The 12,744-nt window shown below is 43.4% G+C and overlaps 1 protein-coding gene across 2 annotated transcripts in view; it reads left to right on the top strand.

Annotated features, from left to right (window-relative positions):
• Positions 1-12,744, top strand: part of LOC308084356 (mannosyl-oligosaccharide 1,2-alpha-mannosidase IA) — a 223,778-nt gene that overhangs the window by 153,599 nt on the left and 57,435 nt on the right. For both annotated transcript variants that reach the window (XM_080426971.1, XM_080426972.1), the window contains exon 4: positions 1,186-1,266. In XM_080426971.1, the coding sequence (XP_080283097.1) occupies positions 1,186-1,266 (81 nt within the window). The remainder of the gene's footprint in view (positions 1-1,185; positions 1,267-12,744) is intronic.

The raw sequence follows: 12,744 nt of genomic DNA, 5'->3' as shown, positions 1-12,744 counted from the left end.
TCCCTACAAGTTTCGCAGAGAATGTGATAACTTGCAGACTTTCCATGAGTTTAGTTCCATTCTTCAAAAGTCACGTGTTCTGGCTTCCCACTCATGGAATTATTCTATGTCTAAATATCTTTTTATATTTTCAATAATTACACACAATTAAAGTCAAGCTCATCCCACCGGAAAACAATCTACAATACAGAGACCTACAGTACAGAGCACAACTCTTACAGCATTAAGCTGTTAGCAATGAAGAGAAACGCTTATATCGAAAATGTACAACAGATAGCTTAGGATGTAAAGCCAACGTAAAGCACTGAGCTCAAACGGTGTTAAGTGATATTGATCAATGCTCCGCTCCCCTGTGGCCATAATGCATGTCTCACACCAAAGAGGGAATTAACCACCAGGGAACATTATACTGCTTTAACTTTCTGTCATAATGGTTTTATATGGCTCTGATCGACCCAGCAAGGATCATTTGACTTCTCAGGGATGGGTAGTCGTGTTGCCTCCTTATGGCGTCCACAGCAGTATCATGACCATAAGCTCTGTCAGATGGTCCTTCTGCAAGTCCCTGGACACTTTCCTGTTCCCTTTTCATTTTCCACAACAACCCTTGCAAGCGTCAGCTAAATGCATGATTTAAATTGCATGAGTTGAATCAGAGCACCTATGTGATTGGCATGATGCTAATAAGATGATATTGTACTAGTACGGTTTAAAGCAAACGTTTAGCGTCTTAGCCAAGTTGCAGTAATAGAGATATATGAAGGAAGCCATTGACTGTGCAGAGTGAAAAGGCCTGCATGTGAACTGGATGTCACGAATATGTGAACGTGAATATGTGAAACATCTGCCCTGTCGTATGCTTAGAGTGCTCATGGAATATACAGTGCATGTTATCTACCTGGGTGTCTCAATTATTAAACATGTACACACACACACACACACACACACACACACACACACACACACACACACACACACACACACACACACACACACACACACACACACACACACACACACACACACACACACACACACACACACACACACACACACAGGCACCAATTAACTGTGATAATTATTCATATCCGTTCCCTGTACATACTGTGCTACTTTACTGCACTCTGTGGGCCTTGGCTGACCTGCGGTACATGACGATTTGATCTCTCTTTTTCCTCCCAACAGAATGGCGAGGCATCGCTCTTTGAGGTGAACATCCGTTATGTCGGTGGACTTCTCTCAGCATACTATCTGACAGGAGAGGAGGTAAGATAAATTGACGTCTATTATACCTTGATTCTAGCGAGAGCCACCGCTGTTTCCTTTATTCCAAAGTGTCCCTGGTGTGTGAATGATGAACAGGCTGGCTTTGAGACTGGGTGTGCATTGTGTACTACTGAATGTGTGGTGTGTACTGTGTGTATGTTTTTATGGGTTTGCGTGTCTGCATGTGTGTGTATGAGTTTGTGGCATTCCTTCTCGCACACTCACACACGTGCAAATGAATAAGGTCAATATGTGTCCATATGCTGTACTTGCATTACCACAGAGACGTGCCTGATTCCATCTCATACAGCGCGAGCATTCTCACATTATGCAAATAATTGTGATTTTTTAAATGATTTGTTTTAATCCTGGTTCTTAACACTAGCTCATTGTACGAAGAAGCACATGTCAGTGTGATGAGGCCGCCCACGCTAGGTTAGGAATATGTGGGTGAGGGATTTGAGTGAACTCCTCAACGACTCTCAACAACCACCATCTCAGTTGCACCTTGATCCGTGTTCACAACAGCCACCCCCATGCTTCACTGGAGCTATGAAGTATGAGGTCTAATGAGGCTCAGCAAACCTCTATCAGATAAATACTGCATTTAAAAAAAAAAAACATGGTTAAAGCCTGGATATGTTTCAAATAGCACAGAGCGCAAACCCACCGTTAACCTGGAATGACTCAGTCCATTATCAATGTACAGGCACTGGAGGTCACAATAGTGAGTATCTCCACAGTGTACAGTACATACTCTGTATGTGCATGCAGTAGCAAAGTGAGAGACCCTCCACCCAAGAAGCAGAATTAATGGAGAGTCAATTCAGTGACATACGAGCGCTTGACTCAGCTTAATGGACATTGATTTAAAGGCTGAACGGAGTCAAGAAGAATAGAAAAACGCGTGAAATCCTATCCTTGCCACCGCTGGAATGGCTGTGGAATACAATACACAGTAAAATCCTCTTAAATTAACAAAAAAATGTACTGTGTAGGCCTAACTAGAAAAGTGCTCCTCGGAGCCAGGTCAAGTAGGTTATCTTGGCCTCCTGGTGGCGCTATAATAGGCCAATGTGAAAAGGTTACATTACATTAAATTACAGTCATTTAGCAGACGCTTTTATCCAAAGCGACTTACAATAAGTGCATTCAACATAGGTAGGGAACGGAAACTACTAATCACCAGAAGTCTTAAGTGCATTTTCTGCAAAAACAAGCAACCAAGAGTATACCTAGCGCTAAGGTAAAAGTGCAATATATCAGCTACCTATTTCCTTATACAAATGAGCAGGAGCTAAAACAAATAAGTGTATCGACTAAACAAGATCCAATAAAACAATACAACAATAAAACAAGCGTTCGTACAACTAGTTAACAACAAGTAGGCCAGGCAGAGAGGAAGGGTAGTGTTTTCTTCCTCGGCTTTCACTGCAATCGCACGATGCGTTTATGATTTTGTGCAAACTTTAGATGACAATCTTAGGCAATCAGGATGGAATATTAAAACAGATCCGTCTTAATCACATGACTATAGAGATAATGTGCACCGATTTGCGTGATGTTTGGACAAAATCTGTCCAAACATCTGGAGTAATATATTTTTTTTTGTGCAAAAGTCGGCCTCCTGGTGGCGCTATAAAAGGCCGCTTTTCCTTGGCGTGCAAAGTTTCACACTGATCGGTCCAATTATAGGTAAAAACAAAACTTGGCCTGTTATAGCGCCACCATGAGGCTGATTTGAAAATATTTTTCAAGTTTCACGCCAATCGCACACTGTGTTCATGATATAAGGCATTTTGTTCAAAACAGACCACCCCTGCAAACTTTGGAAGCCAATCTTAGCCAATCAGGATGGAATATGAAAAATCGGACAGATCGGTCTTGATCACATGACTATAGAGATCATGTGTACCGATCATGTGTACCGGCGTGATGTTTGGACAAAATCTGTGGGCGCAATATAAAAATCGGCCTCCTGGTGGCGCTATAAAAGGCAGATCTAAAAAAATATAAAAAATTATTTGGAGCAGAGGTGTGTGCACAGTTTCGCTTCGATCGGGCCAACGGTGCCGGAGATTAGCTGTACACAGACGGGACGGACATAGTCTCGGCCACACCTTCGGCCTGGCGGAGACAATAATGCATCAGCAAGTGGGAAACAAAGCTGTATCATTCATTATGCTGGATTTGTCTGTCAATGATGCCACACAGAAACATTGTCTGTTATATCCATTTATCAGCATAAATAGTATTTTAAATGTTTTTCCTGGAAGCATTTATCTTGTCATATCTGATATCACAAAAGGACATAAGGTACAGTAAAGGGGTTTACATGGTCATCCACAGTCCACCCACTGAGGTGAGTGGAATAGTACAAAATGACTTCTTTGAGCCACAGTGATAAGCGTCTCACCAGTCACCTCAGCACAACTAGATGTTTTTACCGAAATAGCTCGTGCCAACTCTCCCACGATGTTGGTCGACGCTAAAGACAGAGTGTGATTCATTCTTTCAGACAAGAATTGGGAGCAGACTTGGGCTGAGGAATGTATACAAAGAATTTGTCCCCCTCTAGTGACCATGCATAAACACAAACAGTCAAATACTAGCAACAAATCCATACCTCCGAAACAAAATATCAAAATGTCCGATATCCAGGTATTAAAATATCCACCCTAGATGTAAACAAACCTGCTCTGCTCTGGACAGAGCAAGCTACACAGGTGTGATTAATATAATCAGATTACTGAGCGGGGGAGGGGTATCTGTGGAGGTCCATTGGTCCAAGAGTTGAATTGTAGATACCACAATGAAATTAATGGAATCGACAGTGAAATAAATGAGGAGCACAGTGCTATAAATAAAAAGTACAATTAAATAAATAAGAAATACAGTGATATAAATAGAAAATACAATTAGATAAATAAAAATACAATTAAATAAATAAATGCATTTGTTTATTTCAGCGTTTTTTGTTTTTGTTTGGTTGTGTTTTTATTTATTTCATTGAGTTCTTAGTATATTTCATTGTGGTATTTGTTGTTTGGTTTTTGGACCAATGGACTTCCATAGGAATCACTGTTTGTTTGGCGGTAAAATGAGTATGATGGTGTCTTATCAATAAGGAACTTTAGGTGGATAAGTGATAGGAAGAAAGGGTGGGTGGTTGGATGGGAAAAATTTAGCATTTAGGGTCCTTAAGACACCAAAATGTACAATAGCTGGCTGCTTAACATTTTACACCTTCTCTTATTACACCATTGTGTACCGTACTCTTTGGACCATGTTTGAGAGAAAACGGGTGCCATCTATCTTGTAGCTCAGTGAGTTGTGTGCAGTGCAAACTACACTCCTGTTTCCCTTAAACCTCATCCGAAGGCCTCATGTTGTTAGCAGTGTGCCATCGCTCTCGGGAGATGGATGCTCGCGCTCTCTCTTTCCTGACGGACATATCAATACACTTTAGTGTGCCAACAATTATAGCCGGGGCCTATACGTGTGCACCACGCACGCTCAGTCCGTGACGGCTCCCCTGAAGCGAGATTTATTGCCCTCCTCCTACCACGCTCCCTGCTTCCTCCCATCTTAGGCAGCTTCAACTATCACAGGCCATCCACAATGATAAAACCTGCAGCTTGAGGGACCGTCATGGGCAGAGATGGCCCTGGTTTTTACCCCGGTGCCGTAAAACCACCTGGATACAGTGTCGGCTTGCGGGGAGACTTATTACAGGATTTGGGAATCCAGATTGACCTGGGGGACATTTTCCACCTGGTGCCCCTGTAAATGGCTGCTTGGGAACAGGGGAGCATGATGATGATGATGATGATGATGCCTTCTTTCAGGATGCAGTTTACTGGAGAAATGCTTGGAGCAGGGGCACAGAAACTCTGTGATTATTAATAACCACCTTGCATATATTTTGTCCTGTGTGTGTGTGTGTGTGTGTGTGTGTGTGTGTGTGTGTGTGTGTGTGTGTGTGCGTGTGCGTGCGCGTGCGTGCGTGCGTGCGTGCGTGCGTGCGTGCGTGCGTGCGTGCGTGCGTGCGTGCGTGCGTGCGTGCGTGCGTGCCTGCGCGCGTGTGTGCGGTCACTTTGTGCCCCCAGAGGGGTCATAGCAAGCCTTTTATGGAGGTGAAATGTCTGCGTAATTGGGACTGGCTCATTTACACTGCTCCTGTTCAGTTTGGCCACATGACTCATGGCTGCAGTGGCAATTGTGCAGTGGCAAAAGTGTAAAAATTGACCCGGGCAAGTCCATTATTTGTGTGTACTCCAGTGTGTCTAAATGTGCGGGCTTTCATGCTTGCGTGGGCCATCTCTATCTCCTGTTATCCACATGAGGATTGGTGTGTTGTTTGTGTTAGAATGTTTGAACCTTTTATCTCTCCATTAGCATAGTCCTTTTTTCCTGTTTGCATGTGTGCGAGCGCAACTTTGCATCATGTGTGTGTATGTGCTTGTTTATATGTCCTCCTGTGTACAGTATGTGTGTGTGTCTGAATACATTTTATATTCTGTGGCCACTCCATCTTCATTTCCATATAAGGTCCCCCGTGTTTGTTTGTGAACTCAACCTCGATTTTCTCACTACCATCTGCACTTTGTGAGTGTGTGTGTGTGTGTGTGTGTGTGTGTGTGTGTGTGTGTGTGTGTGTGTGTGTGTGTGTGTGTGTGTGTGTGTGTGTGTGTGCTGTGTGTGTGTGTGCGTGCGTGCGTGCGTGCGTGCGTGTGTGCGTGCGTGCTCGCACGTGTGCATGATTTTCCCTGTATCATCTATAAATGTGCGGTTGTGTCAGGACCTTACTTGTTCCAGTCTCATCCCATTCCTTGGTGAGAAGGGAATGGGTGTGAATTCAATCAGCCTTGTGTGAAAATTGCCCCAGGGCTGAGCTGAAGCAGCAGGGAGAGGAGAGGAGAGAAGTGTATTCATATGCTCATCAGTAAGAGAGATGGACAGACAGAGAGAGAGAGAGAGAGAGAGAGAGAGAGAGAGAGAGAGAGAGAGAGAGAGAGAGAGAGAGAGAGAGAGAGAGAGAGAGAGAGAGAGAAGAGTAGGAAGAGAGAGAACTAGAAACAGAGGGAGACAAAGAGAGTGTACAGCCAAGGCTGTTTATTACTTGGGATGGTCCTATGGGGAAAATGTACTGTCCATGCCACACAAGAACGAGAAAAACTAAAACTAAAGCATTTACACATTCAGTTCCATTTCCACAAATGAACAGGCAGTATATGTGCGTATGTATCTGTACGGTGATTTCTAGCGAAAATTGTAAAATTCCGTATACAACGATTGACAATAATCATGACACAGCTACCTAGTGTTGCGGTCTGTGGTAAACCTTCCTCGATATTTTGACGTTCAGTTAATCCATGTTCAGTTATTCCACCTCTGTACTCCTTCGATTGAATCTGCCAGCAGCCCAGCACCCTAAGATATATATCAAGTTTAACTTGCATCGATCGTCCCGCAGTATGTGGAAAGCCTTGTTTCTATTTACTGCTCTGCGCTCGGATCCGGACTAGAGTCTGCCTACTGTATCCGGTAAATTGCACAATAAACGGACCTGTCATTGTACCTTTTGTAACATGCGAACATCAATGTATGAAGAACTCTTCAGACCTTCTGACGTTTGGGGCCAGCCCTACTTTGTTGGCTAAAATTAATTTTTTTTATTCAAACTTAATTCAAAAGTACAAAGGAAAAGGCCATGAGTTTCAACACGGTCAAAATACTGTGTGCCTGTCAGCTACTCCCCCAGCCCTGGTAATCTGTAGCATAGACATAATATACGTAGACACCGCACTGGTCGCTGGACCGTCTGGACCGTAAGTCAACGTCGCCACCATATTGGTCCGGGCAGTTTGCCATAACTTTACTGCAAGAAAGATAGCCGAGTCGTGTGCAGTTTGGGGCTGTATATTAGAACTGTATATGTATACTGTACTGTAACTATTAGAAAAAAACACCCTTCGGGATTTCGGCCCCTTCCGACCTTAAATGGCCCCCGGCCCCGGCTGGTTGTTCTCCCTGACACTGCTGGCCTTCCTCTCAGCTGTCCCCGTGTGTAATCAAGTATGCCTCCTGGTCCCAACAAGATGGTCATAATAATAGAGTATGTTTGTCAATAGACTCATCCATATGTGTAGAAATGAGTTGGATGTATGGCGTCTGTCTCTCCTAATCAGAGCAGATGTCCCCTCCACATTTTTAAAGCCCACGTTATTTATTATAACATTATATACCATATTTGTAATGCTATTTATAAGTGTGATTTATTACATGTATAAAGGCTGTGGAAACCACCTGGACAACTAGTGGGTGAATTATAACATACCACTGTACATGTCAAGTCATCATTAATTATATTAATGATGACCAGAGAAAATGACATGAGTCCGACATTATTTTTGCATAATGTACACACCGTGGCAACATTAATCTTAGTGACCTCCGATTTGCGCAAATGGGATTTACTATCGCCGACATCCCTACATAATGTGCACAGACCTGTGCTCACACACGCATGTGCACGTGCACACGCACACGCACACGCACACGCACACGCACACGCACACACACACACACACACACACACACACACACACTCACACTCACACTCACACTCACACTCACACTCACACTCACACTCACACTCTCACACACACACACACACACACAACACTCATTAAAATAATTACCTGTTTCTGTAGTGCGCGCATCATAGAACGTGAGAGTATTCTGATCATTATGCCTTATTTAACAACATTGTTTGAAAGTGATGTCCAAACTCAATCTTGTTTGTACGCATGTGTCCGTGAGTCACGTGTACATGCCGGGCTGCACGCGTGTCTCTGAAACCGACACAAAGACACGCATGCAAGTTCCTTATACTGTGTAGGTTGTTGTCCACGCATGCACAGTAGGGCATACAGTAGAATAGAGCACATATAACATTGTCTTCATCACATTTGGCTAATACAGCCAGCAAGTATCTCATTATTCCCTATTTTGAAATATCACGCTGAAACACTATCACATGCATGACCAACCACTTGACCCCAAAGCACTTTATTGCAGAGGCCGCAATTTAGACATCACTTGACTGTGCACTGTCACCCGGCCATGAAACACGAGCTTACAGAATACATTATACAATACAAAGAAAGAGACATGGGAGATTGCATCAACAAGGACAGGCAAAAATAGATGCGAGAAGGGAGTAGAGGAGAGGTGACAGGCAGAATCACAGAAAAACAGTAAAGCCTATATTCTCAGTTGCGTGACACTGGTGTGCAGTTGAGTATGAGTCAGGCTTAAGAAAAGTGATGGACAACACAAGTAGAGAAAGAGACGGGCACCCAGAGAGGGAGAGGATCGGAACAGTGCACTGTGATATTTATATTCACCCCAAGTAGACAGGCGCTGATTAAGAGGCAGACATTACATTCACTGACAGTGGCCATGGTACGAACCTCATTTTGCACCGTGAGATCTTGTCAAGTCGACAAATAAAGGTCAAAGCATTCCGTTCTCAAAGCTGCTGCTAGACTAAGCACCTCTACTGATATCAGCACATACAGGTATGCATTATCTGAATTAAAATGCTGCCAATGAACCCTCTTGGGAGGAGGAAATGTTTTGGTGGGGGTGAATTCTATTTTATACTTTGTCGCACGGCCAAGTCTCTCGCCGACATTCAGTTTTCAACTGAAATAATGCATCGCAGTATACAGTAAATTAGCCTTTAGCTGCTTGCTGATTCAACACACACCTTACACACCTACTGAATTCTATAAGTCAAGCTGTAATCCTGCACCAGTCACTGATATGGGTGCTGTAGACAGTAGCTGTATTAATTCATGCACTTTTGTGCAACTTCCACAGTCTTTTCAGCCCCGTTACTTCAATTCCCAAACTCAGCCACTCAGGAACCAGATGTTTCCAGACTTCATTACCACAATTTCAGGCATTTCTTTGTGAGTATTGGTGCAGTGTCTGCACAAGTCTGGTTATTTTCCTCCTAATTTGGGTGAACTGCTTCTGCCTCTTACATGCTTTTATTTTGGTTTATAAACCACTTGCAAATGTCTCGCCCATGCGGTATGCTCATACATATGTGTGTGTTCTTTCATCACTACACAGCTAAAGATTCCTAGCCCTAAATTAGATTTTCCTGCATGCTTGTCTCTCCTGCAACAGATTTGTGAGACGGAGGAGACCTTAAGCAGCAACTTAACGTATGCTAATGCACACGGCAACAAAGTTGATCATTTCAAATAATAAAGTTAATCGCTTGACGAAAATCTTTGTTCAAATTGATGTACAGCTGACATCAAGGAGATTGCCAGCCTCTTAATCGTTTACTGCTTACTTGACGAGAATATAATTCTCTATGTTGGTATCGCTCCCTCTCTCTGTTTTTCTCTGTCTCACTCTCTATCTTTATCCCTTTCTCTTTCCCTCCACCTGCTTCTTTCTCCCCTTTTCTTTGCCTCTACACTACAGTAGGTTTCTCTCTCTCTGTCCGTCTCTCTAATTCTTCTCCTAGTTTTTTTCCGATGTCACCCAACGCAAATGGCAACAGAGAAATTGTATCATCTTCCCTGCTGTGACCCGATGTGTCACAGTGGAAAGCACGGGGCAATAGCTGAGAGAAATGCATGCCAGGGGGATTTTTCTTCAGGGGAAGCGCTGTATACAGAGGGCGAGCCAATTGAATTAATCTCAGCCCCTAGTGGTACACAGAGCGCTGATATTCATCAGCATGTGGATGGAGAGGATCGCTTTTCAGACGACCTCAGGGAGCGGGAAGGATACGCTCTCCTGCTGGTGAAGGATAGAGTGCCTATTCTGACAAACCCTCCCCACCTTATCACACTGACTGCTACTTACATAAGCCGCACTGATACGGGAGGGAAAAACAGGGAAACGAATGCTCTTAAAAGGTAGTTACGTGGTTGGCCAATGCATTGACAAGGGAACTTCACCCGTTAGTCCCCCTATTCTGTCATATAGTTTGTGCAAGCAGAACATCCTTGACTCCCACATTCTCTACCTAAAAATATAAAATGTATTGTGGATCCCATGGGAACAGTGTACCTCCACGATAGAGCCATTGATAGAGCCATTCGTTTGTGAGCCAAACTGTACCAGAGTTGGCTACTCATCAGTATATGCACATATATGGGAATGCCCCCTTTTGTGCCCATATATGGAGTTGACTGATTTGTTCGCGACGGATGCCATGATGACACATTGAGGTTATATAACGCACTCCATATTTGGACGTAGCTGCATTGGGAACTCCTTATATGGTTATGGCTGAGTCATGGTGACATGAGCGAGACGTTGTGATCCGCCGGCTGGCCGGCCGGTCCTCCCTTAAGCCAATCTTTTTATATAAGAAGATGGTCAGTGCTTTGCAAGATTAGCTCTGGACAAGACACACAGACTTGCTGAGCCTCATGCCTTAAAACAACAGAGACTAGTTTGTAATCTTTGTTGTCACACTGGTATGGCTCGACTGAGAATGAAATGGAAAAGAAAGATATAGTGACGATGGGGGCTCAACAGTGGGTAGAGTTTTTAATATCCCAGGGAAATAGACATAGTTGGAACGAAAAATAGCTTAACAAAAACATTGTGATTTGACTAATTCTATGGCATAACTATGTTGCACATTTCCCATTAATGACAATGCAAACTTGAACAAATTCTATTTCCCCTTCCGCACAAGTGTTGATCTGTCTCAGCATCACATGGACGGATGTGTGTTGGCGGGGCTTGGTACAGTACAGTACATGTATGACCTTCGGCGCATAACCCGCTGTCAGGTCTTGTTGAATCCTGTTTCTTCTTAAAGAGCTTTGTCTGCTGCCAGAGCAAGCTAATCAAGGGTTCCTGCTGTTTACAATATCACAATCCTAATTCATTTAGACAAAGCCAGCCCCATAATTCACAATGCTTTCACTGCAGCGGTCTCAACGCTGCAGTGTTTTATGGCTCTGTGTACTGCTGTTTATGGCTCTGCGTGAGCTCAAATGCTGTGCTTGTGCTCCTGTGTGTCACACTGCCTCCTCTGTGCAAGCAACAGAGCTGATGTGCACTTTATCTAATTCTAATGGCCGCCTTTTTTTTTAAAGAGAAAGAGAGAGTTATCTTCTGAAGAGTTCAAAATAGGGTCTTTGGAATAATGCAATTTCCTCAGACCAAAGTGTGAACACTGTTGTCACAGAGCAACCTCCTGTGCTCCAAATATACTGCCACAGGCTTTGCCATGACATACTGTACTTGATGTGTACAGTATAGTTGAAATAACTTCTCTCTACTTTAAACCACTCAAACCCTTTACACTTCATTGACCAGGGTTCCCCTGGGCTTAATACTTGGTCCGCTCCCTTTTTTCCTCTAGTCTATACCAACTCTTCAGCGAGATATGCTATTTTCACTGAATCTTTGCCTCATTTATGTTCACTATTATGTCATGCCCAGATTAGGGAGTGATGCTAGGGTTCAATCAGTGATCACATACTGTACTACTGTATGTGTTTTCATAGCGGTTAGCCTAAGATTGTGCAGTAGGTTAATATCAGTATCATAAGAGATTATGTATTTTAACTCCTCTTAGAATAAATACATCTAAAGTATCATTCAGCAACTTGCTCGACAGCTTATCAGTCCAAACCGAAGACTTCTTGCTTCTAACATCACCTTTGCTTTGACTGGATGAAAGGTATTGTGATTAACCTCTATTCAAACATTTTCACAAATAGACGATCTACAAGCTCACAATGCTTTGCTTTGTGATGTGTTGTGAGCTTGTAGATCTGCTAACAACAACAAAACACAATATAACATCATGCCCAAAACAGGGACGCTAGGGTTGAAGTGGTTAATGTGAGTGGCCTTTCGAACTGCCAAGCTACAGTAACATGGGAGCTCTGTCTCCCCTTCAGTTTTTTTGTCCTCTGACCCCCCCCCCCCCCCCCAATCCCCACCATTCTCTTGGTCTGCTTTCTGTTCAGGGCAAACTCTCTTCAATTACTATTCTTTTCTTTTTTTAAGCTGGTTATAACGTTCCCAATGGAGTAATTGGACTTTGCCTGGGAGAGCTTCTGGCTTGGGCCCAAATTAGGCCAAATCTCAATAGAAGCCCTGTTGAGAAAAGAGAGTGATGACACTTGGATGGCCTTTTTTCGTTCTTTTTTTTGCAAGCCATGCCAGTTGAAAGGGACACAACCCAGTTCCTAACAAATCTAACCAATTAAGGGGCTGCCCTTAATTATGTGAGCCTTGTGGCATCCAGGCCTTTTCAGGAGAAGTTTGCATACTGTATGTCTCAAGCCCTGGCTGCCTAGACTCCTCTCAGAGCAACTGCAATAATTAAAGAGGAGAAAAAGCCTATTTTTTTTGAATAAACTGTAGCCATTAAAATGCCTGCCTGGCAGGTGAAAAGAAAGAGAACGTTTTGTG

Source organism: Gymnoscopelus braueri, assembly GCF_963280865.1.
Source record: "Gymnoscopelus braueri genome assembly, chromosome: 4".
NCBI classification, from domain to species: Eukaryota; Metazoa; Chordata; class Actinopteri; order Myctophiformes; family Myctophidae; genus Gymnoscopelus; species Gymnoscopelus braueri.
This window is presented reverse-complemented; position numbering and strand designations above follow the sequence as displayed.